Source organism: Sminthopsis crassicaudata, chromosome 5 (genome assembly GCF_048593235.1).
Source record: "Sminthopsis crassicaudata isolate SCR6 chromosome 5, ASM4859323v1, whole genome shotgun sequence".
NCBI classification, from domain to species: Eukaryota; Metazoa; Chordata; class Mammalia; order Dasyuromorphia; family Dasyuridae; genus Sminthopsis; species Sminthopsis crassicaudata.
In genome coordinates, this window is record NC_133621.1 from 285,642,835 (window position 1) to 285,670,633 (window position 27,799).

The 27,799-nt window shown below is 41.7% G+C and overlaps 1 protein-coding gene across 3 annotated transcripts in view; it reads left to right on the forward strand.

The window, feature by feature from the left end:
• Nucleotides 1–27,799, forward strand: part of APAF1 (apoptotic peptidase activating factor 1) — a 77,945-nt gene that overhangs the window by 14,047 nt on the left and 36,099 nt on the right. For 2 of the 3 annotated variants that reach the window (XM_074267175.1, XM_074267176.1), the window contains exons 5-17: nucleotides 1,449–1,632; nucleotides 2,867–2,979; nucleotides 3,082–3,213; nucleotides 3,854–4,092; nucleotides 6,685–6,852; nucleotides 7,596–7,727; nucleotides 11,401–11,514; nucleotides 12,214–12,398; nucleotides 15,377–15,503; nucleotides 17,802–17,927; nucleotides 21,567–21,698; nucleotides 22,723–22,848; nucleotides 24,757–24,918. In XM_074267175.1, coding sequence (XP_074123276.1) covers nucleotides 1,449–1,632; nucleotides 2,867–2,979; nucleotides 3,082–3,213; nucleotides 3,854–4,092; nucleotides 6,685–6,852; nucleotides 7,596–7,727; nucleotides 11,401–11,514; nucleotides 12,214–12,398; nucleotides 15,377–15,503; nucleotides 17,802–17,927; nucleotides 21,567–21,698; nucleotides 22,723–22,848; nucleotides 24,757–24,918 — 1,940 coding nt within the window. The remainder of the gene's footprint in view (nucleotides 1–1,448; nucleotides 1,633–2,866; nucleotides 2,980–3,081; nucleotides 3,214–3,853; nucleotides 4,093–6,684; nucleotides 6,853–7,595; nucleotides 7,728–11,400; nucleotides 11,515–12,213; nucleotides 12,399–15,376; nucleotides 15,504–17,801; nucleotides 17,928–21,566; nucleotides 21,699–22,722; nucleotides 22,849–24,756; nucleotides 24,919–27,799) is intronic. The other variant, XM_074267177.1, reaches the window with a different exon arrangement.

A 27,799-nucleotide genomic window follows, 5' to 3' on the forward strand; every position in this document is an offset into this window, starting at 1 on the left:
AGAGAGAGCCTCCAGCTCATGAGATCCCTAGAAGATTCGTAGGTGGCAGCATCTCAAGGCTGTTGGGTGCTTAGTTATGGGGGAAGGGCTTTCATGCCCATCTTTGAGCTGCCTCCTGCTGAGATGCTGAACAGGAGCTGCGCCTGTAGACCTCATTGAGCCAGGCTGGTCCAGTTGCACTGGGGGAGCTTTATGACCTGAGATCTTGCGGCTCTTCTTAGCCTTAATTTATCTGGTGGTAGTTAGGATGCAGGATGAGATTGGCTGCTTCTCCTGCCTTATGCAGACACCTAGCTGGAGGAAGGGGAGCATAAGGGATTAGGAGAGGGGTATCTTAGATTAATTTGGAAGCTTCTGAAAGGATGGCTATGAAGCTCCTACTATGTGTGAGCATTGGCATAAACACTGAGAATGCAAATACAAAGAATGAAACTCCCTCTACTAGTGAGCTTACATTTTAACAGGAAGCATCAACCATATATATATATATATATATATATATATATATATACACATATACACACACACACACACATATACATATATACACATGTATCAAATAAAATGTCTTTTTGGGTGGAGAGGTGGGAAGAGTCACTAGCAACTAAAAATATTTTTTGTATTTCTCTTCATTCCCCCTTAGAAAACTGATTTAGTTTGTTTTGACAGGGAAAAAAAAATCTTTTGGTTTGGACTTGTGATTTCACCTATATAGATAATTCCCAGTGAAAGAACTACCCCTCCTACAGCTGATTACCTACCCTGCAGTTTCTAGCCTTAATTTTTATGTCAAGTGCCTTTGGATGATTTTGGCAGAATTAGATGAAGCTTAGGGGCCCATACAAATTGCATTATTTTAAATTTTACTTTCATGACATGCAGGATTACAAAGGAATAGAAGAAATACATTTATCAGAATAATTTTTAAAAACTCCCCAAAACTAGTTCATGGGCTCCAGCCTTAGAGAGTTACCTTGAGGCTCTAAGAGACAAGATAACTGGCCCAGGTTTGTATTCTTTCTTTAAAATAATTTTAAAAAATTAACAAAAATCTACTTCCCCCCTCCTGTTTCCTTCTTGAGAAAGAAAGAAAAACAGAAGCTTTATTGCAAACCTATATAATCAGACGACAAAGTTTTTACATTAGCCATGTCCAAAATCAAAGATGTCTCTTGAGTCTAATATGTAGGTCTTTCTGACTCTCTGGCCAGCTCTTATTACATAGTGCCAGAGGCAGCCATGCTGAAAGGATAGAGACATTCCCACTAATACCCTGACAAGTCCCTCCCCCCCTAGAATGATCTGATCTTTTATTCCTCCTTTTTCAAAGAAGCAAGGGTGAGGTGTAGACTTGGAGTAGAGCTGCCTTTTGTTAGTGCAGTGTTTTATTTTGAAAGCTTCTTCAAATCATAGTTTGACCTTTGTGTCTTGCTTGCTGTCTTTCTCAGCATGCTTTCCAGGAGGCGTGCATTGGGTCTCCATTGGCAAACAAGACAAATCTGGGCTCCTGATGAAACTCCAGAATCTATGCACGAGACTGGACCAGGATGGTGCTTTCTCCCAGAGACTCCCATTGAACCTTGAGGAAGCCAAAGACCGCCTTCATTTCTTGATGCTACGCAAGTGTCCAAGGTAGAATTTGAGGAATCACTCCTGGTGATTGCTTAGGATTATGTGGATTAAGGGGAGATGGTTTTGACACCTGGTCTAATGTCAGTAAAATAATAGGAGGAGAAGAGTACTTAGAGTGGACCTGGATTTGAATCTTGTCGCTTTTCTTTATGAGCTCTATGGCACTAGGCAAGTCCTTCTGGGCTTCAGTTTTTTCATGTATAAAATGAGAGTGTTGGCCTCTGGTCCCTTAAAGCTCTTGATTTATGATTTTATCTAGAAGAGAGATTAAGCCTGATCAGTTTGTCTCTGAAAGCAAAACTAAAAATAATGGATGGAAGTTCTGGTTCAGCTTGGGAGAACTTCCCAACTAGATTGTTGTGAGGATCAGCCAAAGTGATATCTGTATGGTATTTAACACAGGGCCTGATACCTAATAGGTGCTTAATAAGTGCTGTTTCCTTCCTTCCTTTCACTTCTTCACTGTCAGGGTCGATTGCCAATCTGGTACAGAGCCTTAGGGGTTAAACAAAATCTTTTTATTAAAACTATTTGATTACCCTCAGTAAGAAGTAATTCTCTGGGTGATCAAAAAGCAGTTCAGGAAATTACAAAAAGTCAGTATCTGTGGCAGGAAAGTTTTCTGGAGTCTCAGTGGCCTTTCATTAAAATTCTTGGCTAATTGCTGGGTGTTAGGTGAAATCACAGAGTTATTGTTCGTTTTCCTTATTATTATTTGAACCATCTTCCATATAATGGTAAATAATTTGCATCTAGAAGAACATTCTTGCTGATTATATGAAGGCATGGTTTTTGATTGAACTTATGATTTCATTGCTGTGGGGCAACCTTGATAAGGTAAATCCCCTTTGCCCATGAGGAGGGATGTGCCGCCATCCCCACTCTACCATGGGTATCTCTCTTCCCATCTTTCTTCTGCTGTTCAGCTTTTTTAATGTGATGCTTTTCCCCATCAGAATATAAAAGACTAGATCTTTTTACTTGTATTAATTTTTCTGTTGCTTAATGAAATACACAGTAGGAGCTAAGTCAGTGCTTGTTGTCTGCCTGCCTGTGTTGCCTGGAGCAATGAGAAGTGTAGGGATTTGCCCAGAATCATAGAGCTGGTGGGTTCCAAAGGCAGGACTTGAGGCCAGCCCCCTCCTAGCTTCTCATAGTATGGTCATGCTACCTCTTTTAAAAGGAGATACCCTGAGTGCTTTCAGGAGTCCTGAGAGTTTGCTTCCTATCCTAGGTCTCTTTTGATCTTGGATGACATATGGGATTCGTGGGTGCTAAAAGCTTTTGACAATCACCATCAGATCCTTCTCACAAGCAGAGATAAGAGTGTGACTGATTCGGTGATGGGTAAGTGTCCCTGCACTGGCTGCCCAGTGTCTTTTACTTTTTGACTCTGTTCATTGAGCTGTGCCTTGGGATTTATTTCTTTTTCTTTTGCTCCCATTACAGGTCCCAAATATGTAGTCCCTGTGGAGAGTGGCTTAAGAAAAGAGAAAGGATTGGAAATCTTGTCACTCTTTGTTAATATGAAAAAAACAGATCTTCCTGAACAAGCTCATAGCATCGTGAGGGAGTGCAAAGGTGAATTCCTTTAAGGTGGAGCATATTGATTTGAGAGATGAGGGCCCCCTCATTTGGATCAACACATGAATGTTAATAATTAATTCCGATATGCCTTCTCCTTCATCCTTGGATTTTTTCATGGTGCCATTAAGTAATTTAGTCATGAAGTCATCTCTAATTCAGAGTTTTATAATTTCTTGCCTAACTGGGCTTCCTGTATCTTGCTTCTTCTTGTTGTAATGCCTGTAACCACCCCAGATCAGGTGAGAGGAGAGCCTCTGGCCCTGGTCTGCAGAGATAACCTGGAAGGCAGTTGCCATGTGCTGCTTCCTTACTTTTGTGTACTTCTTTTCTTCCTGTGCTGTGTTTGAATGTTATCTGCTGGTTTTTTCTGGTTATTATAGAAAAGATGGATTGAAGGGCAGGAAGAGACTAGAAGTTACCAGCGTCCTTGGGGACAGAGAAGGGGAGGGCAATGAGTGAGCAGTCTTGTGGAGGTAGAATTAAATTTCCTTTTCTCTCTTCTGGTGTAGAATGGAAATACCTGGCCTGAGACATGTTTACCTGCCTGCCTGCCTGTCTGTCTGTCTCTTTGTTAATGATTTTCTTTTTAAAAGGTTGACATTGTTGGTTTTCTTTCTTTTTTTTTTTTTTCCAGGTTCCCCTCTTGTAGTGTCTTTAATTGGTGCCCTATTACGTGATTTCCCCAATCGGTGGGGATACTACCTCAGGCAACTTCAGAACAAGCAGTTTAAAAGAATTAGGAAGTCTTCATCTTATGACTATGAAGCCCTGGATGAAGCTATGTCCATAAGTGTGGAAAGACTGAGTGAAGCCCTCCAAAAGTATTATAAGGACCTTTCCATCCTGCAGAAGGATGTAAGAGTACCTACTAAGGTAAGCACAGCTGGGTGGTTTGATGGGTCAGAGTTAGGACCTCTTTGGAATACTTGAGTTTTGTTATTGGGTTATTACGGTATATAATCATTCTTGAAAGAGTTTTCTCCATTTTTCTATTGGTTCCCTTCCTTCACTCCCTTCCTTATTTAAAAAAAAATTTTTTTTAAACATCATAGTCATTTTTTTACAGTTTCTCATGTTTTCCTTCCTTGGTTTCTTCCTTATAATAAGTCAGTTAGCCAGCATTTATTGAATCAAGTCAGCCAGCATTTACTATGTGCCAGGCATTGTGTTAAGTGCTGAGGATACAAAGAAAAGACACAAAACAGCTCCTTCCCTTAAGAAGCTTATACTCAAAAAGGGAGACCTTTATTAAGAAGTAAGGACAAACCAGATATAGACAGAATAAATCAGAGATAGTGTCAGAGCTTGGGAAGACATTAAAGTTAAGAGTACCAAGAAGGGCTCTTTGCAGAAGGTAGGATTTTCACTGAGACTTAGAGGGAGGCCATACCAGGTACCATATTAGGCTTCAGGACTACTTCCATTGACCCTGTATATGTCCTTCATGTTTTTGTTGTCTCCCTGTCCATGAGAATTTCAGTTCTTTGAGCATGGGGACTGAATTTTGCTTTTCTTTGTATGTAAAATGTGCCAGGCACACCATAAGGGCTAAGTGCTTGTTATTATTGCAGAGAAGGAAAACTATCCTCCTCTTAGTAGTTTGTATTTTAACAGAGGAGGCAATTTTGTTATTCAGTCATTTTGCTTGTGTAAGACTCTTCTTGACCCCATTGGGATTTTCTTGGCAGAGATACTGGAATAGTTTGCCATTTCTTTCTTCAGCTCATTTTCTAGATGTGGACAATTGAGGCCGTCAGAGTAAGTAACTTGCCCAGAGTTACAAAGCTAGGAAGTTTCTGAGGCCAGATTTGAACTTCAAACATGAGTCTTCCTGACTCCATTCAGGAGGTTCTATGCATTACACCATCTAGCTTCCCTGGAGGTAGTGTAAACATATATAGATGTATACAGAAGAAATACAATGTAGATAGGGAGAGAGGGCCTGAGCAGTTAAAATAAAATAATGGGAAAAACAGCCTGATTATATAAGGCCATATTTTGTAACTACTATTGCTACATTTACAAAATTACAGTCATTATGTATGTTATTCTCTTGATTCTGCTTTCTTTGCAGTCTCATTTTCCATGAATCTTCTCAGATTTCTCTGAATTCCTCTTTGTCACTGCATATGGCACAACCGTATTCCTCCACATTCCTGTATCACAATTTGTTTAGGCATTCTGTAATTGATGGGCATGCCCTGAGTTTCTTTGATATGATGTCTTAGGACATCATATGTCTAGTATATGAGATATGGATACTTTACATTAGTTTTGCCCAGGTGATTTTCCTAAAATTTTTCTGACTGTTGGTTTCCATTTAGTAAACGTCATTAGGCTCCCTTTTATCTCTTTTGTTAGACATTTAAAGACCTTCAAAACTTGGTTCCAACCTGCCTTTCAGACTTAACACATACTCCCCTTCATGCCCTCTCTCTTGTAGCCAACCAGCCTGCTGTCCTTTTCATGGACTGCCTCTCTTTCCTAGAGGTGCACTTTCCTTCTTCCCCTTTACCTCTTAGAATCCTTGATATCCTTTAAGACTCAGTTCAAGCCTCCCCTTCTCCCCCTCCCCCCACTCCCCCTAAGGCCTTTCCTAATCTATACCAGCTCTTAGCCCTTGCTCCTATTGCTCCCAAAGATATCTTGTATTTATGAACTTACTTTGTATGTTTTTATATACAGATAGTGCACACATGCACACTTGTGAGTATACACATATATGCATGTGTGCATAGACCCAGATATACACACAAACATATTTGTATATGTTTTTTGTCCTGAAAAACTATAAGCTATGTGAGTCCATGCACTGATTCTTTGTGTCCCTGACACCTAATGTAATGTCTGCCATATAATAGGGGATTAATGAACACTTATTAATTGATTGATCAATATGTTCTAGTTTGCTAAACATTCCCCAATTAATAGTTACCCACTTGCAGTGTTTTTTGTTATTATTTTTCCATGAATAATGCTACTTTACATGTTGATGGAACCTTTTTGTTCTCGACCTCTTTGTCAGGGCCCCATATCTGGAATGTAAATGTCAGAGGATGTACTTGAGGTTTTCTCTTATTTTAGGACCTGAAGAACCACAGGCTCCTGATCAGGACAGAGTTCCTTAATTGGAGTAGAATGGGAGAGTAGCTGCAAGTGTAAATATACCTATTCTTTAGCAATGTTGTAAGAAGTTGTGTGTATGGGTATGTAAGATATTCATGAAGCTCATCCAGATGACCAGTTTCAGGCGCATCCATTTCTTTTCCACAAATTTTGAAGTGGTTCTGGTAAAGTGAGAAGAAATGCTGCTTCCTTAGAGTCCTGTTGCCTTCTCTCCAGAGAAGCAGCTGGTAGCCACCTGCATCTACTCAAGCTGTGATCTAGTTTTACTGTGTAGCCCCCTTTCCCACATTCCTGTAACTATTGCTTCTGGATGCCTGAAGTGATCACAATGTTTCTCAGGTATTATGTATTCTTTGGGACATGGAGACTGAAGAAGTTGAAGACATCCTACAAGAATTCATTAATAAATCCCTCCTGTTTTATGACCGAAATGGAAAATCATTCCGTTATTATTTACACGATCTTCAGGTCGATTTCCTCATGGAGAAGAACCGTGATCAGCTCCAGGTACTAAGGTCTTTGTGACTTTGAATGGCACAGTTTTTTTTCTCTTATTTTTTATTTATTTATTTTTTGGATGCTCACCTTTGAACAGTTGTTTTTGGCTAGTGTCCAAATATTTGTGAGAGCCCTAATTTTCTCTTCCCATGTAATTCTTCATGTATTAAAAGGCAAAGTTGTATCTTTATGAGGAAGATTTTGTCTTAACATTAGAGCCATCCATGATGAGTATGGAAGATTCTTGAAGAGTATGTGTTTACTGAAATTGGTTTTTAAAAATGATTTTTTTTACTTAAAATTTTATTTTGTCTCTCATCTTCTCCTACCCTTAATGAAGAGAAAAAAAAGTGCTTTGAAACAAATATGCATTGTCAAGCACAACAAATTCCTAAATTGACCTTGTTAAAAAAAGTGCCTCGGCTGCATTCTGAATTTGTCACCTCTGTGTCAGGAGATGAGCCTAGATTATTATCAGTCCTTTAGAGTAATGGTTGGTTATTGCATTGATCAGAGGTCTTAAGTTTTTCAAAGTTGTTTGTCTTTAACAGTGTTATTATTGTTTAAATTGCTTTCCTGAGTTTACTTTTCTTTGTATCAATTCATTCAAATCCATCTGGTTTTTTCTGAGACTATCCCTTTTGTCATTTCTTGTGATGCAATAATATTCCATTACAATTGTAAGAGTAAACTCTAGTTTGTTGATAGGCATCCCTTCTCCCCACCCCTGAAATGTTTCATTCTTGTTTCAGGAGTTGCACAGAAAGGTTGTGACTCAGTTCCAGAGATATTACAAGGTGCACTCTCTTGCTTCTGACCAAGAAGACTCCATGTACTGGTACAACTTTCTGGTGTATCACATGGCGAATGCCAACATGCGCCAAGTAAGTTAGCCTCACTTTGATTTCTTCACTGTCTCCCTCCATCCCATCACATTTTCATGGTCAGGCTGATGCTAGAGGACTCAGAGCTACATCTTCTCATGAGGTCAGGGTCTCCCAGTGAGATAGACAAATATTGCTCATTTTATGATGTTCACTAAGTTTCATGAAAAATTTTATTGATACATTTTTGTTTTGACATAATAAGGGCTTCCAAAAACAATTGAAAACAATCTCCTTCTACAGATCTCAACCCCTTAAAGTTTGCATAGTGTTGTATCTATGTCAGTTCATTTGATCCTTGACTGCCATGACATTGGTCAAGTCACTGCACCAGGCCTGAGTTTCCTCATCTGTTTAATAGTGGAGTCAGAAGAAATCATATCTGAGATCTCTTGCAGCTTAGATCCAGGTCTGACATTCTGTGATTTCATAATGTTAGCAAGACAAGTACTTGCTATGTATGCTGTATACCGGGTTAGGAGCTAAAGATTCAGGCAAGAATTAAACAATCTCCTATCCTCAGAGAGTTTACATTTTATTGGGAGAAACATTACATGTATTAAACCTAAACACAAACAGGGACAGAGTAAGGGTGAAGGGTTTGGGGGTAGGGAAGCACCAGTAGCTGGAAGGATCAGAAAAGGCTTCATGAAGGACAGGCCACTTGAACTGAACTTTGAAGGAAGCGAGGGATTCCAAAGGGCAGATGGAGGAAGCAGGGCTTAGACGGGGCGAGGGGAGTAGTGGCAGATGGGCTCATTGGGCTGCAGTGCATAAGGATAGGGAGATGTGTAATCAACCTGAACAAGGGGTTGAGGTCAGAAGTGAAGGACTTTAAATGCTGAACAGAGGCATTTCTGTTTGTTGAGAAGGGGTGTGATCTGGTCCAATCTTGCTTTAGGAATATCACTTGGGCAGTTGAGGAGGAGATTGGGTTGGAGAAGGAGAGAAATCTACTTTTGATGCTTGTGCTTGGACGTCCGCTTTGCTTCTTTCCTCATTCTTGATTATATTCTTTTTTTTTTTTTTTTTCCTTTTTCCTGAGGCTGGGATTAAGTGACTTGCCCAGGGTCACACAGCTAGGAAGTGTTAAGTGTCTGAGACCAGATTTGAACTCGGGTCCTCCTGAATCCAGAGCCGGTGCTCTTTTCCACTGCGCCACCTAGTTGCCCCCTTAATTATATTCTGAATAGTGGAGGTGGCCAGTGAAATGATCTGTGGAGCGAGGTGTTGCTAGGTTTTGAGACCCTGAAGAATCCCGCAGGAATCTAGCAGTAGGGGCTGCCAGTGGCTCTAGGTGTAGCTTCTGAGCAGCTGAAGGTTGTAGCCACAGATAGACTCCAGAGGAGTCTTGGTCCTTTCCTGCCTGGATCCTTGGGGTTTGAGACCCTTGCCAGAGCCACATATTATGCCAAGGAAAACAGGATTTCATTTTTCAGACTTCCTGGTCCTTCATTTCTGCCCTGCTTTCTCCAATCACTGATTAAAAATGGGAAGAGGGAATTTCTGGCGCCTTGTGCTAGCTACAGCTGTCTCTTTTGCTAGGAGGTCCATGGTGGGTGGTAGAAGAGTTCAGCCAAGAGATGCTGGTTCAGAGCAGGATGGGAAAGCTGAGGTCACCCCTCTGAATTCCTTTAAGCAGAGATCTGAGGATGCTACCCATTTGTATACACTTTGAACCTGAGTTTGGACACTTGGTTCTTTCTTTCTTTCTGTCTTTTTTCTTTTCTTTTTTTTTTTTTTTTAATTTAATAGCTTTTATTTACAAGTTATATGTGTGGGTTATTTTACAACATTGACAATTGCCAAACCTTTTGTTCTAATTTTCCCCCTCCTTCCCCCCGCCCCCCTGCGATGGCAGGTTGACCAATACATGGTCAGTATGTTAAAGTATAAATTAAATACAATATATGTATACATGTCCAAACCGTTGTTTTGTTGTACAAAAAGAATCGGACTTTGAAATAGTATACAATTAACCAGTGAAGGAAATAAAAAATGCAGGCGGACAAAAATAGAGAGATTGGGAATTCTATATAGTGGTTCATAGTTATCTCCTAGAGTTCTTTCACTGGACGTAACTGGTTCAGTTCATTACTGCTCTATTGAAAGTGATTTGGTTCATCTCATTGTTGAAAATGGCCTCATCCATCAGAATTGATCATCATATAGTATTGTTGTTGAAGTATAAAATGATCTCCTGGTCCTACTTTCTTTCTTTCTTTTCTTTTAAAGTAGTTTTGTAAAATGTTTGTGGCAGCCCTTTTTGTAGTGGCAAGAAACTGGAAAATGGGTGAATGCCTATCAATTGGAGAATGGCTGAATAAATTGTGGTATATGAATATTATGGAATATTATTGTTCTGTAAGAAATGACCAGCAGGATGATTTCAGAGAGGCTTAGAAAGACTTACATCAACTGATGCTGAGAGAAGTGAGCAGAACCAGGAGATCATTATACACTTCAATAATAAAACTATATGAAAATCAGTTCTGATAGACATGACTTTCTTCAACAATGAGATGATTCAAACCAGTTCCAATTGTTCAGCATTGAAGAGCGTCATCTACACCCAGAGAGAGAACTGTCTCTTTTGCTAGGAGATCCATGGTGGGTGGTAGAAGAGTTCAGCCAAGAGATGCTGGTTCAGAGCAGGATGGGAAAGCTGAGGTCACCCCTCAGTTGGTAGAGATAACTGGAATGGTTTGTCATTTACTTTTCTAACTCATTTTACAGATGAGAAAACTGAGGCAAATCTCATTAAGTGACTTCCCCAAAATCATATTTAATTAGTGTCTGAGGCTAAACTTGAACTCAATTCTTCCTTACTCCAGGCCTGGTACTCTATTCACTGTACCACCTATGCCAATTTTAAATAAAAACAAAAAAGAGAAACAAATCCCTGTAACAGATAGCCATAGTCAGGCAAAACATATGGTATATAAAATATGTTCTCAAATCATCTTTTTAAACAAAATTCATTCAAAACTAAATATCAAGTAGGAAACAACAAAATAGAAAAGGAAAGCCAAAAAATGAAAATTAAAGAAAAAAAATTAAAACAAAACATTTCCATGTGCCCAGCAGAACATCAGGGAGCATTTTACACTATGTAGCAATAAATTTCCTTTAAAGCATCTTTTAAAGACATTCATTTAAGGGGGTAAGAGAGAAATTTGGGACACCAAAAACTGCCCTAGTTTTTTTTTTAAGAAAAATGATGGAAATTTTTTTTTTTTTAACATCACTAATATTTGACATTTTTGCTTCCACTTCTCCCAAAGAGCCATCCTTTTTTGGGTTTTACAATTGTTTCTGAGGTTGAAGGAGCTTTAGTGTTGTTTGCATCTTTGAATTTTTGTGCTCTTTGGCAAAGTCCCCATTCTGTGTTCTAGTTAAAGCTCTGTTACTTCCTACATGAGATTGAAAAATCAATTGTATGCCTTGCTTACATTGGTACCTGTATGTCCAGGGTTTTGCAATATTAATTTAACTTTTTAAACTCTTTAAATGAGTGTAAAAAGAGTTAATTGACACATTAAAGCCATATCAGTGACTTCTTTCGTTGTTTTTGAGTTGCTTATTGGTTTTGACAAGTATTGTCCACACATTATGTGTGGGTACATGGGTGTCTCTCTTTTGGAAATCTAAACTGACTTCCCCTTTATTTTAGGAGCTTTGTGATCTATTGTTTTCCCTGGATTGGATTAAAGCAAAGACTGAACTTGTGGGACCTGCTCATCTGATACATGAGTTTATGCAATATGGCCATCTATTGGATAAGAAGGTATGTACCCAAGTGAAAAGTCAGAGTTTGAATGACTTATTTGGATGTTGTGATCTAGCTTTAATAATGTGACTAAATAGAATAAATGGGATAAGAAATATTCTTTTAAAGTGAAAGCTCTTTGGGGAAAGGAGCCAATTTTTGATTTGTCTTTGTATCCCCAGGACAGGGCTTGATATATAGTAGTTACTTAATAAATATTTAATGGGTATGAGGAGGTAGTATGAAGAAAGAAAATAGATTTTTGTTAATTAACAAATTAATTTTGTTAATTGTGAAAACAATTAAATCAGCTTTTGTTCTTCAAGTTGATTGTCTTCCTCTATAATTTGATGCCTATCTTCTTGGTTTTTCTTGAACTTAGAGTAGGTTATGGGGATCTAGAGTTGAGACTGGAGAAATATTTTATGATTGTTATGGCAATTGTTGTTATTATTATGCTTGTTACAGTGATTATTTTGAGCAACTTTAAGAGGATTATTTCTTGTCTTAGGAAAATAAAACTGGCCTGAATGTAGACAACTGGCTAATCAAGCTTTTACTAGATCCTTTAAAAGGCAGTTTGAGAGAGATCACTGCACATTCATTCAGAGAAAATAATGTTTCCTTCAAGCCTAAAAAATGAGACCACAGAGATATTTAGAGAAAGAGCAAATTTTAGATCTGATTTCATTTCTGAGTGATTTTAATTTGCCACAGGATTGCACCATTCGTGAGAATTTTCAAGAGTTTTTATCTCTCAATGGACACCTTCTTGGACGCCAGCCATTTCCCAATATTGTGCAGCTAGGTCTCTGTGAGCCCGAAACTTCTGAAATATATCGGCAAGCCAAATTACGAGCCAAGCAGGAGGTCGACAAGGGGAGGCTTTACTTGGAATGGATGTAAGTTAGTTAAGACAGACTCTGAAAACAGGTGAAGTTAAAATCACGCCACAGATTTCTAAATGGCAAATACTGAGAGAGGATTTTGGGATCTTGAAGAATGCTTTGGCTTTTATTTATTTATTTTTCAAAGCAAAGCTGCAAGTTTTATTTATAGATTAATAAATAGAAATCTTAGAACATATAAAGATCATAAATTCTGATCTAGAAAAATCCTCAGAGGTCATTCCTTTCATTATTTATTTAGTTATTTCTTCATTTATTAAATTTTATTATAGCTTTTTACAAAACATATGGATGGGTAATTTTTTTTTTTTTAACACTGACCCTTGCAAAACCTTTTCTAAATTTTCCTCTCCTTTCCCCTCCCCCCTCCCCTAGATGGCAGTAGTCCAATACATGTTAAATAAGTTGCTTTGGTTTTTAAGAGTCAGTTTTGAAAAAGATTCCCAGCCTATAAAAAACTTCCATGAAAGTTAGAATAGTGAGGGAGAGAGATGGGAGTCCATGGTCTAGGAATCCCACTTTCCAGTGCAAGTCTGGCCTCTTCTCTGAAGCTTGGAGCCTGGGAAGGACCACTAGATGCTGAGAACATTCTGTGTATACAGGGATTCCTGGCTTTGTGGCTGGCTCTCTGAAACCAAAACAAGCTTCTTTAGGGAGGAGAAGAAACCCATTCTATCAGTCATGGGAGTTGGGGAAATAGGCAGTGGGAAGAGCCCAGAGCATGAGTCCCAAGAGCGGGGCTTGAGCAGCCCCAGATCCTCAGCTAGCTGGTGACTTGGAGTGGGCCTCCCTTTGCTCATCTGTGACTTGGGGGTGCTGAGCCTGATTTTTTGACGGGTCCACCTTGCATTTACAGTGCATGCTCTTCCTCTTTGCTCCTCATCAGACAGTGCCTGGTGTGCATTCAGGACTTAAGCAATGCTAGAGTGAATGAGTTTGAGGAAAACAATTTGTAAACTTGAGTATATCCAGGGCTCCTCAGCAGGCAACCTCCGCTTCCTTTAAAAAGGAAAGTTCCCCTTCCCCTTCTGCTCTTGGATCCCTTCTTTCTCCCCCTTCCCTCATCCCTTGATCTCTTTCTGTCAGTTTCCTACAACAGCCTTCCCAGTGGTTCCCTGTTCATCTCCAGTCTGCCCCCTTCAGTGGCCCTCACTCTTCCTGTTCTCTCAGGACCACGACTTGCCCTTTGAGGCCCCCTGTCCTCCCTTCTGTCTGCACCTGTCTCTGGGGCTTCTGTCCTCCCCTGTGTGTCCCTTCAGTGCTGGTTCTTCTCTCTCCCTTCACTGCCTCTGCTCCCTTGGCTCCCAGCAGCCTTTTCATGCAGCTTTCTCCCACAGCATCATCCCTGGCTCTGTTTTCTTCCTAGATTCCCAGAATAGGGAAGGGGAGAGCCAGGCATTGTGTTCAGAGCTTAACCTCAGGAGTTGGGGACTGTTATTATTCCCACTTTACAGGGGAACGAGCAGAAATGAAGGTCCAGCCAGTCAGGATATGAGGCAGGATTTGAAATCTGGTCTGACTCCAAAATATCATTATCTGTATCATCAGATACATATGAACTGGTGAAGAAGTGTGCTTTACCCATTGTGCCAGCAGCTGCCTCAGATACCAGATGTCTGGCTCCCTGCTCCTCATGTCTCCCACTGAACTATTCCTGAAGATCTCCCCAGACAGTCATCAGACTACGTCCCTAGATCCATTGTCCTTGACGTCTGGCTTTGCCCCATTCCTGACTCAGCTTTTGGGTGCTTCCTTTCTTAAAGCCTTTTCTGGCCCCAGCTGCCCAGGCCCTCCTCCCATTCCTATATCTGCTTAGTATTGACCTGTCTATGCATGTGTTGTCTCTCAGGGACAGATGGCAGATAATAGCTGGAGTTTTAAAGTTGGCAAAGTACAGGATGCAGATAATTTCATTTGATTCTATAAAACCTGGAAAGAAAGTACTGTTATTAACCCCATTTTTCAGATGAGCAAACTGATGTTTGCTCAGAAAACACAGTAATGCCCATGGAAGGATTTATATCTCGGTCTTCCTGATTATAAGTATAGTGTTTTATTCCAGTGCATCCCTTGAAAAATCAGTTGTGGATTAATTTTTTTTGTTCATGTATGATTATTTTTGAAAACACACAGTTAGGCAAAGAATCTCAGTTTTGCCCCTAAAGGGAATTCCTAGTGTGGGAAATGCTTTCCACAAAACAGATTACAACCAGCTTGTGATTTTACACAAAATGTAACTAATCACAGAATTCCAGATCTGGAAGGGACTTCTGAGGCCAGTTTGTTTATATCATCTCAATGGATGGATCTCGGGTGTTTGAGTTTTTCCCAAGTGGACGCCCAGAACTCTGCACTCTATTTTGCTTTTGTGCTGTAGTTGTTATTGTTCACAAAGGTGATTTCATTTTTTTGCCAACCTCTCTATTCAGATCTTGCTTGTGATTTAGAGTTAGAGAGGATGGCTTTGGTCATGAGGAAGTAAGGGTCTAGGCCACTGCCCTCCAGCCAGCTGTGATAGTGGTAGATGGAGAAGTGAGCCCTGAAACTTCTTGCCTCCAAGACTTCCTTGTCTCCCACAACTCCCAGCTCACTGGCTTTAATTTTATTATTAGTAATTTAATGGATCATCAATATTAATAATGAACAACAGTAACCAAACCAGAATAAAAAGTAAAATGCAATTGGTTTTTTAATTTACTTGCCTTAGGATAAAATTTAGAGTACCTAGCAATGATTGCTTGTTTATGTGACTACATTTTTAGACAAGAATAAATTTTTAAAATTTTATTTCTTTTGGTATTCTGCATTTTAAATCTGCATATTGGTTATGTTTTATTCAAAGAGGAGAAATGCATTTCTAAGGAGGGCGAAACAGGTTCCCGTGTATCAGAAAATGATTCAGTTATATTAAAAAGTATGGTTGCCAAGGACTCTCATTTACTGGGGCTTCTGTTCTACTTCTTTGTGTCTAGAAACAAAAAAAACATCAAGAAACTCTCCCGTTTAGTTGTCCGCCCCCACACAGATGCTGTTTACCACGCCTGCTTTTCAGAGGATGGGCAGAGGATTGCTTCCTGTGGTGCTGATAAAACCTTACAGGTGAGACAGAGCTGGTGCATGTGAGCTCAGTGAGAGGTGGGAGGCCCACCGGGGAGGAGATGGTGTTGGTCCTACAAGATAAAGAGACAAGCATCAGAAGCCCCCACCTGGGAACAGGCGTGGCTCTCAGGGATGTTACATCATCTTTTCCTCTAGACATTTTTAAGAACAGTCTTGACTTTGAAGCCCTCTCCTGCCTCTGTCTGACCTGCTCATGAACTTGCTGGCAGGTGTGGAGGGGGCTTCCACACCTCTTCAGTTTAGCTCTCCCATCAATTTAGCCATCCCCCCAGATCCCCAGGCACATGTAGCAGCTCTCTTCTCTCTTCTCCCCACATCTGTCTTCTACCTTCTCCATGAAAAATGGGCCAAGAGCTGGGAGGAGGATGGGCAATAACTCCAGTGGTTTCGGCTTGATGCACTATCTGTAACTCTGAGGGTTGTTCTGCCTGCAAACAGCAGCCTGTGTTATTTTCTGAAGTGACTTCATGACATTTGTAAGATGTTTAGTTTTTAAAATTAATGTTGAGCTTTTTCCTTTAACATCTCAGCCATATGTACCCTCTCTTGTATGGGTACATAAAACCATTCCTCTCTTGTATGGAATGGTTAAGGAAAACCCTTTTATATCATGACTGTATGTACCATTCTGCGTCTGTAGCCCCTTCCCTTTCTACTGAAAGTAGAGGGCATGGTTTGTCCCTCCAGTTCCAGTCTCGCTTCCTTTTAGTGTTATTTTCATTTATGTCATTGGAGTGATTGGGGATGCTTTTTCTGCTTCTTCTAACTTTGTGCTGCTTCATGCCATTTGACTTATATTTTTCTGAATTTCATACTTTCATCATTTTTAATGACAATATAATTTTCCATTACATTGTCATTCTCTAATTGATGGGCGGCCCCTTTGTTGAGAGAGAGAGAATGTGTGAGAGAGACATAGAAAGAGAGAGAGAGGGAAATAAAGAGAGAGTGTGAGTGACTGGGTGTGTGTGTGTGTGCATGTATGTGTCTGCCAAAAAGAGTGCTATTTTATCAATATCTATCTTTGACTTTCCTAGGGTATATGCCTATCAGTGGGAGCTCTGGGTCTTAAGTTGTCTGTCTTTTGTACCATGATTCCAAATGATTTTCATTAATTTTTTCAGTAAAAGTAAATATTCTTGTGATGGTGGCTTCAATTCTGAAGGATCCAGGATTGAATGTTTTGAATTTTTATAGACATTTATCTGGTGGATAGAGTGCCAGATCTGGAATCTGGAAGATCTGACTTCAAATCCAATCTCAGATACTTATTAACTGTGGTAACTCTGGACAAATCAGTTATCCATCTGCCTCAGTTTCCTCAACTATAAATTGAGGATGATAATAAGTGAGATAATTTTAAAATGCTTTAAACTTGAAGAGCTATAAAACCTGTGATTTTTTTTTTTCTGCCTAGGAAAACAGCCTTTCCTTATGCAAATCTGAATTTGCTCTGTAATTGATAGGCTTGGAGAGTTGTATAGGGACTGAATTTATCCCTGTTTGTTTGCATGCTATTTCCCCCATTAGAATGTGAGCTTTTTGAGGGAAGGCCCTGCTTTTGCCTTTTTAAATATCTCCTTTGCTTAGCACAGTACCTGGTGTTAAGGTAAGCTGAACCTTTGATAAATGCTTGATTGCTGGAAGTTACTTGACTAGAATTGCTGTGTGTATGTGGGACCAGAAACTAGGCCTTCTGCCTCCACTCTGCCCTTTTTATTGATCATGCCTTGAGTTTTCCCTGTCATTGTTGTTGTTATTATAGTCGTTGTCGTCATCATCATCATCATCATCATCATCATCATCATCACTATCATCACTATCATGATTCCTTCTATCAGTATCAGAGGATTTTTCCTGACTTGCATTTAATTCTGTGTCCTGCAGGGGTCAGCATTGCATATTCCATGATAGTAATTTTCATTTTTTTGAGTCCTTGAAAGACTGAATTTTCTACTTGTTGGAAAATGGTAGAAAATAGTTCCCCTACAATTATGCCCTTCTACTTTCTGAAGTGTACAGATGTCCTAATGATAGCTAATAAATGACAGATTGTTTACAACATGAAGGAGGTTATCTCTTTACCAGAAAAAAATTAATATTTTTGAGTAGTTGTTTACTAGCACTTATTTCATCTCTGTAGTTAATATGTTAAGATGATGCTTTGACACAAATTTCATTGCAGGATCCCAATTCCTTCCTCCCTCCCCCCTTAGGTTCAGAAAGTTGATGATGATGGAAGAATTGATTAGGATTTCTTTTTTTACACTCATGCAGGTCCTGAAAGCAGAAACAGGAGAGAGGCTCCTGGAAATCGAGGCTCATGAAGATGAAGTGCTTTGTTGTGCTTTCTCCAAGGATGATAGATTCATAGCCACCTGTTCAGTGGATAAGAAAGTAAAGGTAGGCAGATGCTTTGTCCGGTGGCTTGAGGTTACAGTGTCATGTGGGGTTTTCCCTTTTTGTATTGTCTTTTTATTCTTCTAAAAGTCCTTCTCTGATTACTTGCCATGGACTGGAAATGATTCTAGGTAGTGGTGGGAGTCTCAAAGGCTTTGAGTAAAAGCTGGAAAGGCTTTGAGTACAAGCCTGGTGATAGACTGCATGTCTTGTTTCTGGATTGATCTAGGGAAGCTCAGACTCATTATCTGTCTAGTCACACAGGCTGGTACATTTTTTGGTCACAGTAACTCTTAAAGCCCACTTACCAAATTGTACAGTGTGTGTTGGTGAAGGGACTGCCTACACTAACGAAATTAGAGAACCTTGAATTTTTGAATTATTTATTTCATAATAGAAAGGTGAAAGCAGGTAGTGTAGATCCCAGCTTGTTAAATTGTGGTTTGTGACCCCCAAATGGGGTCTTATAACTGAATGTGGGGAGTGGTAAAATAAGGTTTATTTTTATTAAATATTTGATTTGTATACCTATTTTATATACCTACATATCCAGGGTCATGTAAAAATTTCTCAGGCAAAAAAGGGTTGCAAATGGAAAAAGTTTAAGAAGCCTTGGTGTAGATCTCTGAAATTGGGGCTGGAAGACTTGGGTCACGTTGTGATTCTGCTACTTATGAGTTGGGTAATTATTGATATTCAGTCAATAAGGATAATAATTGATCATCTTAGACCAGGAGTCCTCAAACTTTTTAAATAGGGGCCAGTTCACTGTCCCTCAGACGGTTGGAGGGCCGGACTGTAGTAAAAACTAAAACTCACACTCTGTCTCCGCCCCTCAGCCCATTTGCCGTAACCCGGTGGGCCGCATAAACGGGGTTCTCAAACTACCCTGTCTTAGACCTCAGTTTCATTATCTATAAAATGAAGAGGTTTGACTAGATTAAGTAAAAGTTTCTTATTCTGGGGGTGTCATTCCATGGACTTATCCCATTGATGTTCAATGGCATAAAAGTGACATCTTTATTTTCTCTAAACCTTAACAGAAATTTAGCATTTCTTTCACTTATGAATTTTAAAAAATACCTGATTTTGAGAGGGGGATCCAAGAACTTCATCAGACTGCCAGAGGGGTCCATGACAAAGGCAGAGAACCTGTAGGCAAAGTGGTCCCCAAGACTTCTGGCTTTAAATCTTCTGGACTCTTTTACTGTTTTTCTTTTGGATGTGAATCTGTTCTGCCTAATGCAAGATGACACACTTGAAAGTGCTTTCGTTGCTTTGTGGAACACCAGAGGTTCTTAGTTTATCCTACATGTAGATGGTTTTTGGAGGTTATTGAAACTCTTGAGGCAAAGACGAATTTGCATATTCTTAAATTAGTCTTCTGCCTATACTTTTAAGTAAAATGTTAGTTTGTAATTGCCTTAGTCAGTTTGTTTCTATATTAAAGTGTTGGCCTCTCTTGCTATGCAGTGTGTGATTTGTGAGAGTGAGTTTCATTTAATGAGTAGTCCCTAATGGATCATCATCAAAGCACAGCTTGTCACAGGACTCCGTGGATACGGAGGGAAAGTCACGGGTTTGCTCGCTGCTCTTTCCATTTGGTCTGTAGCCAGGTTGTCTCCATATGGCCCGAGAGAGAAGCTGAGGCTGGCACCGTCTCCACAGGCCGCCCTGCTGGGGAGAGAGCGGGCTGCACCGACCGGTTCTGTCCAGGCCCATGGGTGAGGTGGCCTCTGGTCCCGGGGTCATGTAGCGGCTTCTGTATTCCATGGCCTTCTGAGCAGGGAGGGGAGGCAGGAGAGCCCCCGGGGGCTTTGCACACCTGGAGGGGGTGCCCTTGGGCAGCGCTGTGTTCGGTCACTGAGGCTCGGGCTGGCCAGGGCTCCCAGCCCACCCACCACTTGTCACGATGCTTCACTGAGCCCTTTGAGAGGCTCATCTTCAGACCCTGCCGTGTGACCTGGGCAGCTGTTCAATGGCAGAGAACCCTGGCTTTGGAAACAGAGTGTCCTGCTGTGCGAGTCTGGGCCTTCGCTTCCTCATCCGTAAAGTGGGCAGATTAAGGGTTTTTTAAGGAAATAAAAAAATAGAAAGGAAACCAATTTTATTGAAATAGTTATCAAAATTTAAAAAATACATCTGTGAGGACTCCAGGTTAAGAACATCCGAGCTAGAGGCACCTGAGGGCCTTTCTGGAGCTGCACCCCGTGAGTGGGTGAGCGGCTCTTGTCGGCGAAGTCCCCAACCTCTGCCTCCAGTTCAGTCTTTTTAAAGCACCTGCCATGTACCCCAGAGGCCACCAGGGGGCACCGGAGTGCAGAGTCCAGGGTCCAGACTGGGGAGGCCGCTAGGTGGCGCCGGAGTGCAGAGCCCAGGGTTCAGACTGGGGAGGCCGCTAGGTGGCGCCGTAGTGCCGAGCCCAGGGTCCGGAGCGGGGAGGCCGCTAGGTGGCGCCGTAGTGCCGATCCCAGGGTCCAGAGCGGGGAGGCCGCTAGGTGGCGCCGTAGTGCCGATCCCAGGGTCCGGAGCGGGGAGGCCGCTAGGTGGCGCCGGAGTGCCGAGCCCAGGGTCCAGAGCGGGGAGGCCGCTAGGTGGCGCCGTAGTGAGAGCCCAGGGTCCAGAGCGGGGAAGGCTCATCTGGTGGAGTGCCCATCTGGCCTCAGACACTTCCGTGCTGTGTGACCCCGGCAGGTCACTGCGCCCTGCCTGCCTCAGTGCCCCCTTGGTAAATGAGAAGGAAATGGTAGCAGATCTCCAGCTCCTTCTCCGCCCCCCCCCAGTATCTAGGCTAAGAAAACCCCAAAGGGGTCAGGAGTGACTGAAACAAACGAACAGTGGATGAAGCCGAAGCTCGGTGACCCCGAGCCGGGCCGGGCTGACTTGGCCCGGCGGAAGCTGAAATCCTTCCTGAAATTCGCTGGGGGAGTGAGTGGAGTGCTCAGTCGTCATTCACTGACAGGCGCCGAGCCAACGACCTAGTTTGATTTGTGTGGTGCTGTACAAACGTAGAGGCCGTTAGGGGGCGCCTCAGTGCGCACAGCACTGCTCCTGGAGTCGGGAAGACCCGAGTTCAAATTCCGCCTGAGACGGACTGGCTGTGTGACGGGCAAGTCACCGATCTGCTGTTTGTCTCAGTTTCCTCCTCCGTAAAAGGGGCACAGGGACAGCACCTTCTCTCAGGGCAGGTAATCATTGGAAGGCTCGTTGCAGACCTTAGAGCGCCATATATAGGATAACTACTATTGTTATCATTCCTGTTAACATATCACTGCAATCACCTGATGAAAAGAGATGATTAAAGCAGGTGATGCTTAGCGATCTCTGGTCCAATCCTTGAGTCTTACAGATGCACTCGGGGCAGAGAGGGGCTCAGACAGTGAGAGGCAAAGTGAGGATTGGAACCCAGGCCCTTGGGTGCTAAACGCAGAGCCCTCAACTGGTCCTGAGTCTCCCGCGCCCTCGGCGCCGCTTTGTTCTCTTCCTGTGGCTCTGAGCAGGCCGAGGCTTGGCCCCGCAGCCCCACTCCACACAACCACGGTCAGGGCCGCTGGGGCGCCGCCCTCCCGTGGGAAGGGGATTGCCCCCGAGCGGCCCAGGGAGAAGCCACCTTGCTCCTCGGTACTTTTTCGTCCTGTTTAGATTTGGAACTCAAGGACCGGAGAGCTGGTGCACTCCTACGACGAGCACACAGAGCAGGTCAACTGCTGCCACTTTACCCACGTGGAGCATCACCTTCTCCTGGCCACCGGCTCCAGCGACTTCTTCCTCAAAGTAAGTGGGAATGTGGAGACCGTTGTTTTAAATTTACTCGTGTGGCTTAAAATGCCTCCCTTAGTCTTTTGCTATTTAAACATCGGCTCTTCCATTTTGAGGTGCAGAGTTCTTAGAGTGGGCAGAGAAAGGTCAGGGGTCGCCAGCAGCTGAGTGAGCGTCTGGTGGGGGTTGAACTTGGACCTTCCGCCTCTGTGCCCAGCCCTGATTCGCGTGCGGCCGCAGGGCACCTCAGTGCTTGGGAAGGGCTTGTAGCTAATAGTCACTGAGGGAAGGCCGTGGTCGGGAGGTGAGACCGGGGACCAAACCTCCCCGGGAGGACCGTCCTGACTTCTTTCATTTCCAAGTCACTTCCAAGCGGCGAGCTTCACTCCGGGAACCCTTATGAGCTTTCTCCCAAAGTGTGGCAGTGCGGTTAATCAGTTCCCAGATGGAGGATTTGTATTGAGAAGTACCAGAAACATCCATTTCTGGAGTTAAATAATAGCTTTTGCTATAGATTGCCTTTTAGAAACATCTGTGGGTAATTCCAGTAGCGAGATGCACCTTCCGTTTGGATGTTGCCTGGGAAGCAAAAGCATAACCGTTCCAAACTGGTTAGTTAAAGTGGGCGGTGACTGTCTAGCCAGTTATTTAGTGCTCAGACTAATGGGGCAGGTAAGTCTTATGGCTCCCTGGCGTCCCTTAGCTTCTCCTCTAAGTGCTGTCCCAGCGCCAGGGATTCTAGCTCAGGGCACCTCTGGAATCCTAGGAATTGAGTATCTTTGTTTAGCTTAAGAAAAGTCAGAGAAGCAGGTTTAGTCTCGGTGTGAAAGTCCGTATCAGTTTGACCTGACAGTGGAGTGCCCTGCTGTGGGAGGGGCTGGACTCTCCTTCGCTGGAGGCCCTCGGGGGGAGGCTGGATGAGCCCTGGTCGATGCCCCTCAGGTACGGGCGGATCTGGGGCCTCTGAGGCTCTGTTAGCCTGAGGTTCTGCAGGACTCTCGTATCATCGCGAAGCCTTCTTGTTTCTGCTTCTACGCAGCTCTGGGATGTGAACAAGAAGGAGTGTCGGAACACCCTGTTCGGCCATTCAAACTCCGTGAACCACTGCCGGTTCTCACCGGACGATAAGTATTTGGCCAGCTGCTCGGCAGACGGAATGTTGAAGGTGTGCTTTTGTTTGGGCTCAGAATGGATGATAGTTTCATTGGGTATATTCTGATTTATTGGGAAGTTCTTAGATTTAAAAATAAGAGCCATTGATCAGTTTTCCACCAACCTTTTCCCCGAGCATGCTCAATTTAACTGTCATTGTTAGTCACAGAGACTCCCGGGAATAGTGCGCAGTCTTATTCTTGAAGCACATATACTTTGGGCTCATCAGCTGAAGAATATATTAAAGTATATAAAATTTTCAATTGTATGGGATTGGAACTTTAAGAGATCTCTAAAATAACATGGCACAGTGCATGGGGAGCCGGTTTCAGAGAACAAAGACCTGGATTCAAGTGCTGCCATTGACATATCCTAGGCAAGTTGCTTCTTTGTAGATCAGGTGCCTTCCTGTATTCACGGAGGGACTTTCCTTGTTGGGAGTTCCATAACACTGAGTTCACAGGGTTGATTGAGCAGTAACAGATGGATTAAGTCAAAGAATATTTATTACAGTTACTGACTTTGATGTCTCCACTGATGCCCTGCATTGAATGCATCGCTGTAGTCTGAGTTTCCCCCTCTGAAAAATGAGGAGGTTGCACTAGATGAAGTTCCTTCTGGCTCCAAATCAGTGGTCTCAGCACCCTGTGACCTGGCGTTAACAAGGCAGGTCCTGCCAGGCTGAGTCTAGGCCTGGAAAACATGGGTTTATCTCTTTAGATTAGTTTTAAATTCTTCTCTCTCCCTCCAGCCTCATAAAGTATGGCTGTTTCTTACCATTGGGTGACTTTGGGATCCTTCCCTTCCTTTCCTTTTCCTTGGAATCTAAGCTCAGGCTTTAATGCCTGTGAACAGTTTCTTAAAATGGTTCTTCTCCCTCCTGGGCTTTGTTTTTCCAGGTCTCAGAGTTGCTAGAACAATTTCCCTCTAGTGCCATTTTCATCACATAATTTACCTATTTAATTCAGTTCAATTCAGCAAGCATTTATTAAAGCCCTGCTTCATGCAGGGCCCTATGCCTTGTGTTGGGGATACATAGAAACAAAACATTCCCTGCCTTCTAGGGCTCATACCTGTGAAGTGACAGTAAATGTGAGAATCTGTGAGGCTGGAGAGAGGCCTATCAGGGGCACCAAGAAGGGCTTCCCAGAGAAGGTGGCATCGGAGCTGTCTTGGAAGGAAGCCCAGATGAGGGAGGCAGGCATTCTAGACTTTGCAAAGGCAGGGAGCAAAGGGAATTACCAGAGCTTGTGGAGTTCCTTCTTTTCCACCTGATCTTGAAGGCTCACCACATTCTGGAATGCTCTGGCAATTTCTAGGCATGTCCAACTCTTTGTGATCTATTCTTGGCAAAGACTGGAGTGGTTTGTAATTTCCTTCTCCAGGTCCTTTTACAGATGAGAAACTGAGGCAGAATCAAGTGACTGGTCCAGTATTATAAAGCTAGTAAGTATCTGAGGCCAGATTTGAATTCCAAGTCTTTCTCACTACAGGACTGGCTATCTGTGCACTGCAGTGCTAACTCACTGCCCCTTCATTTACATTTACATCCTGCTCATTGAGAGTCAGGAAAGTTTAATGGATAGAGAGCCAGTCTAGAAGTTGGGAGACATCCAGAAGTGATATTCAGCCTGTGCATTGTGTCCCTGGGCAAGTAACCATCCTTGTTAGTGCCCGGGGCACCTCTGAGGTTCATAGAAGGTGCTGACTGGTCCAGCCCACCTCCCCTTCTCTGATTCTGCATTTCCAGTTGTTGACCTGCTTCCACTATTTTACTTTCAGAAGAGATAAAAATGGGGAGTTTGATGAAAAATCTAATAAAAAGTAGTGCTTCATTTAGAAAAAGAACTCAGGGATAATGGATGGACAGAATTTAGTTGTTAGAAATTTAAAAAATTTTAAATCTTTTTTAAAATCAAAGCTTTGGGATGTGAGTTCAGCCAATGAATGGAGTAGCATTGATGTGAGGCAGCACTTCCTGAATTCTGATGGACGTCAGGAAGATGTGGAAGTGATGGTGAAATGTTGCTCCTGGTCCAGCGATGGGATGCGAGTGATGGCAGCTGCTGCCAACAGGCTCTTGGTATGTATGGACATGTAAAGTGATCAGTGGAATGTTTTCCTTTTCATTGTTGAAAGGTAGATCTGGGTGGCTTCTCTTTATTCCCAAGTATGTCTGGTATAGATATTCTTGGATACAATAAAGTAAAGAAAAAGTAAGGAGTCCTCTTGTACTCCTCCCCATTGTGCCAGCAGGCTTTCATTTTATACATGTAGTGTTTTTAATGTTCAAAGAGCTTTCATACCTATTACCTTGTTTGACAACTAATTGATGTCAGAGGCAGAACAGGTGTTGCTAATTTTACAGATGTGGAAGCAGGTTCATTGGAAGCCTTCTCCAAGACTGCACACAGACATATTCTTAGCTGCAGATTAGAGCCATGAACCTCATAAGCCATAGATTCAGAATTAAGAGCAGAATCTCTCAAGTCTCAATCCAGTCCTCTGTCCATTGGGCAACACTGTCTCTGTAACAGTAATTCAAGGGAAATGTAAAATTAAACCTATAATAAGTACCAACTGTGCATCAGATTACTGTGTTGTATGCTTTACAAATATTATCTCATTGGAGCCTTAAAACAACCCTGGCAGGGAGGGGCTGTTACTATCCCCATTTAACAGTTAAACATATTGAGGCAAACAGGATTAAATGACTGGCTTAGAATCATACAGCTGGTAAGTGTCTGAGATCAGATTTGAACTCAGGTATCCCTGGCCGCAGGTGAAAATGTAAAACATGGGTTTTCAACTAAGATGACCTCTAAAGTTTCTTCTAGTTCTGCACCTGTAGTTTTTGATCCTGGTCCTGTGACTTCCTAGGGACCCAGTGTTTTCCTCTGTAAAACCAGGGAATGACTTGAAGGTCCCATAGGTTTCGTTGAGCTCCAGATCTGGGACCCTCTGAACCTGTGTCGTGAAAATTTAAGAATGGTCAGAGAACCATGCATGCAGTTGCACACAGAAAGGTGATTCATTAGATAAATGTATAACAGCACAAATACAGAGGAGCAGAATCCCTAGACCTGAGGAGGAAAAATTTAGGAAGCTTTTTCTCTTGTGCATGTGTGTGTGTGTGTGTGTGTGTGTGTGTGTGTGTGTGTGTGTACAAGTAATTCTTTGCAAAATTTATTGATGTTAAATAATATATCCAGGAGAACACGTGGGATTTTGGGCAAGTCACTTCTTTTAATCTTAGTTACCTCTTTTGTAAAATAGGCCAATAGTGCCTGTAGTAACTATTTCACAGGTGGTTGTGAGCATCACATGAAATAATGTAGGCAAAGGGTTTTGCAAGCCTTGAAATATAATAAAGAATATAATCTATTATTAAGTATAAACTGCCTTCCCTGCTTCTGAAATCATCATGCTGCATTTTTTATGTTAAATAAGCTGTTGACTGAATGAATAAGTGAAAGAAAATTAAGTCTTAATTTTCAGATCCTTTATTAGGATTGCCCATGGCACTGTGAGAACTCTACTTTTCTCATTTGATTGGTCTTTTTTTCTTTTATTTCTCATTGCTGCACCTGCCTCCTTTTCTGTGACCCTCTGAGTTCCTCATCTTGGGCCTTTCCCTTTACTATAGTGGGCTGCAACTATTTACCTCTCACCAACTATTCTCTTTTTCAGAAGATCATTTTCAGGAGTCACCTTTTCTTTCTTTCTTTTTTTTTTTTGGAGGTGCTTTCTTTTTTTCCTCCAATAGTATTTTATTTTTCCAAATACCTGTAAAGATAGTCTTCAACATTAATTTTTGTAAAACTTTGTGTTGTGAATTTTTTCCTTACCCCCTTCTTCCCCAAGACAACAAACAATTTGATATAGCTTAAATATGTGTAATTCTTTTAAACATTTACATATTTGTCATGTTGTACAAGAAAAATCAGATGAAAAGAGAGAAAATTACAAGAAAGAAAAAAACAACACAACAAAAACGTGAAAATACTGTGCTTTGATCCACATTCAGTCTCCATAGTTCTCTCTTTAGATGTGAATAGCATTTTCCATTCCAAGTCTATTGGAATTGCCTTGAATCACTGCATGGTTGAAAAGAGTTAGGTTCATCACATAATCTTGTTGTTACTATATACAATGTTCACTTGGTTCTGCTGGCTTCACTTAGCATCAATTCATGTAAATCTCTCCAGGCTTCTTTGAAATCATCCTGCCAATAGTTTCTTGAACAATAATATTCCATAACATTCATATACCATAACTTATTTAGCCATTCTCCAATTAATGAGCATCCACTCAGTTTCCAGTTCCTTGCCACTACAAAAAGGGCTGCCATGAACATTTTTGCACATGTAAGTCCTTTTTTCCTACTTTATGATTTCTTTGAGATACAGCCCCATTAGACACACTGCTGGATCAAAGGGTATGCACAGTTTGATTGCCTTTGGGCATAGAAGAATCACCTTTTCTTGAAAATATTTCAGCTCCCACAATCCTTCAGGCAGCTTCTTTATAGTGTTAACTGGTCTTTGTAGGGTTTTAGGGTCTGCCCCTCTCTCAGGAATACCGTTCACTGCCTCCTTTCTTTTGCAGGATAAATAAATAATCAGGATGCTCTCAGGAATATGATAATGTTGCAACTCCCACAGTTACCAACATAGGCCTAAATTTCTTTCCCTCCAGGATTGCAGTTCAGCCTTAAATTGTCATCAAGTGAAAATTGGTATAAAGTACTTACTGCTTTTTTAAATAGAAGTCTTGAAAGAATATATTCAGTGGCTTAGAAACTTCTTAGACATTGAAAGGAAGCGTGAATAAGTCAAAAATAGTTTGTTTTTAAGTCTTCCCATGGGGAAATGTCTTGGACACAGGGAAGTCATTTCTTTGCTTTAGCAACAAACTAAAAATGGTTGAATTAATTGCTTTTTTGAAAGTTTTTGTTTAGCCTT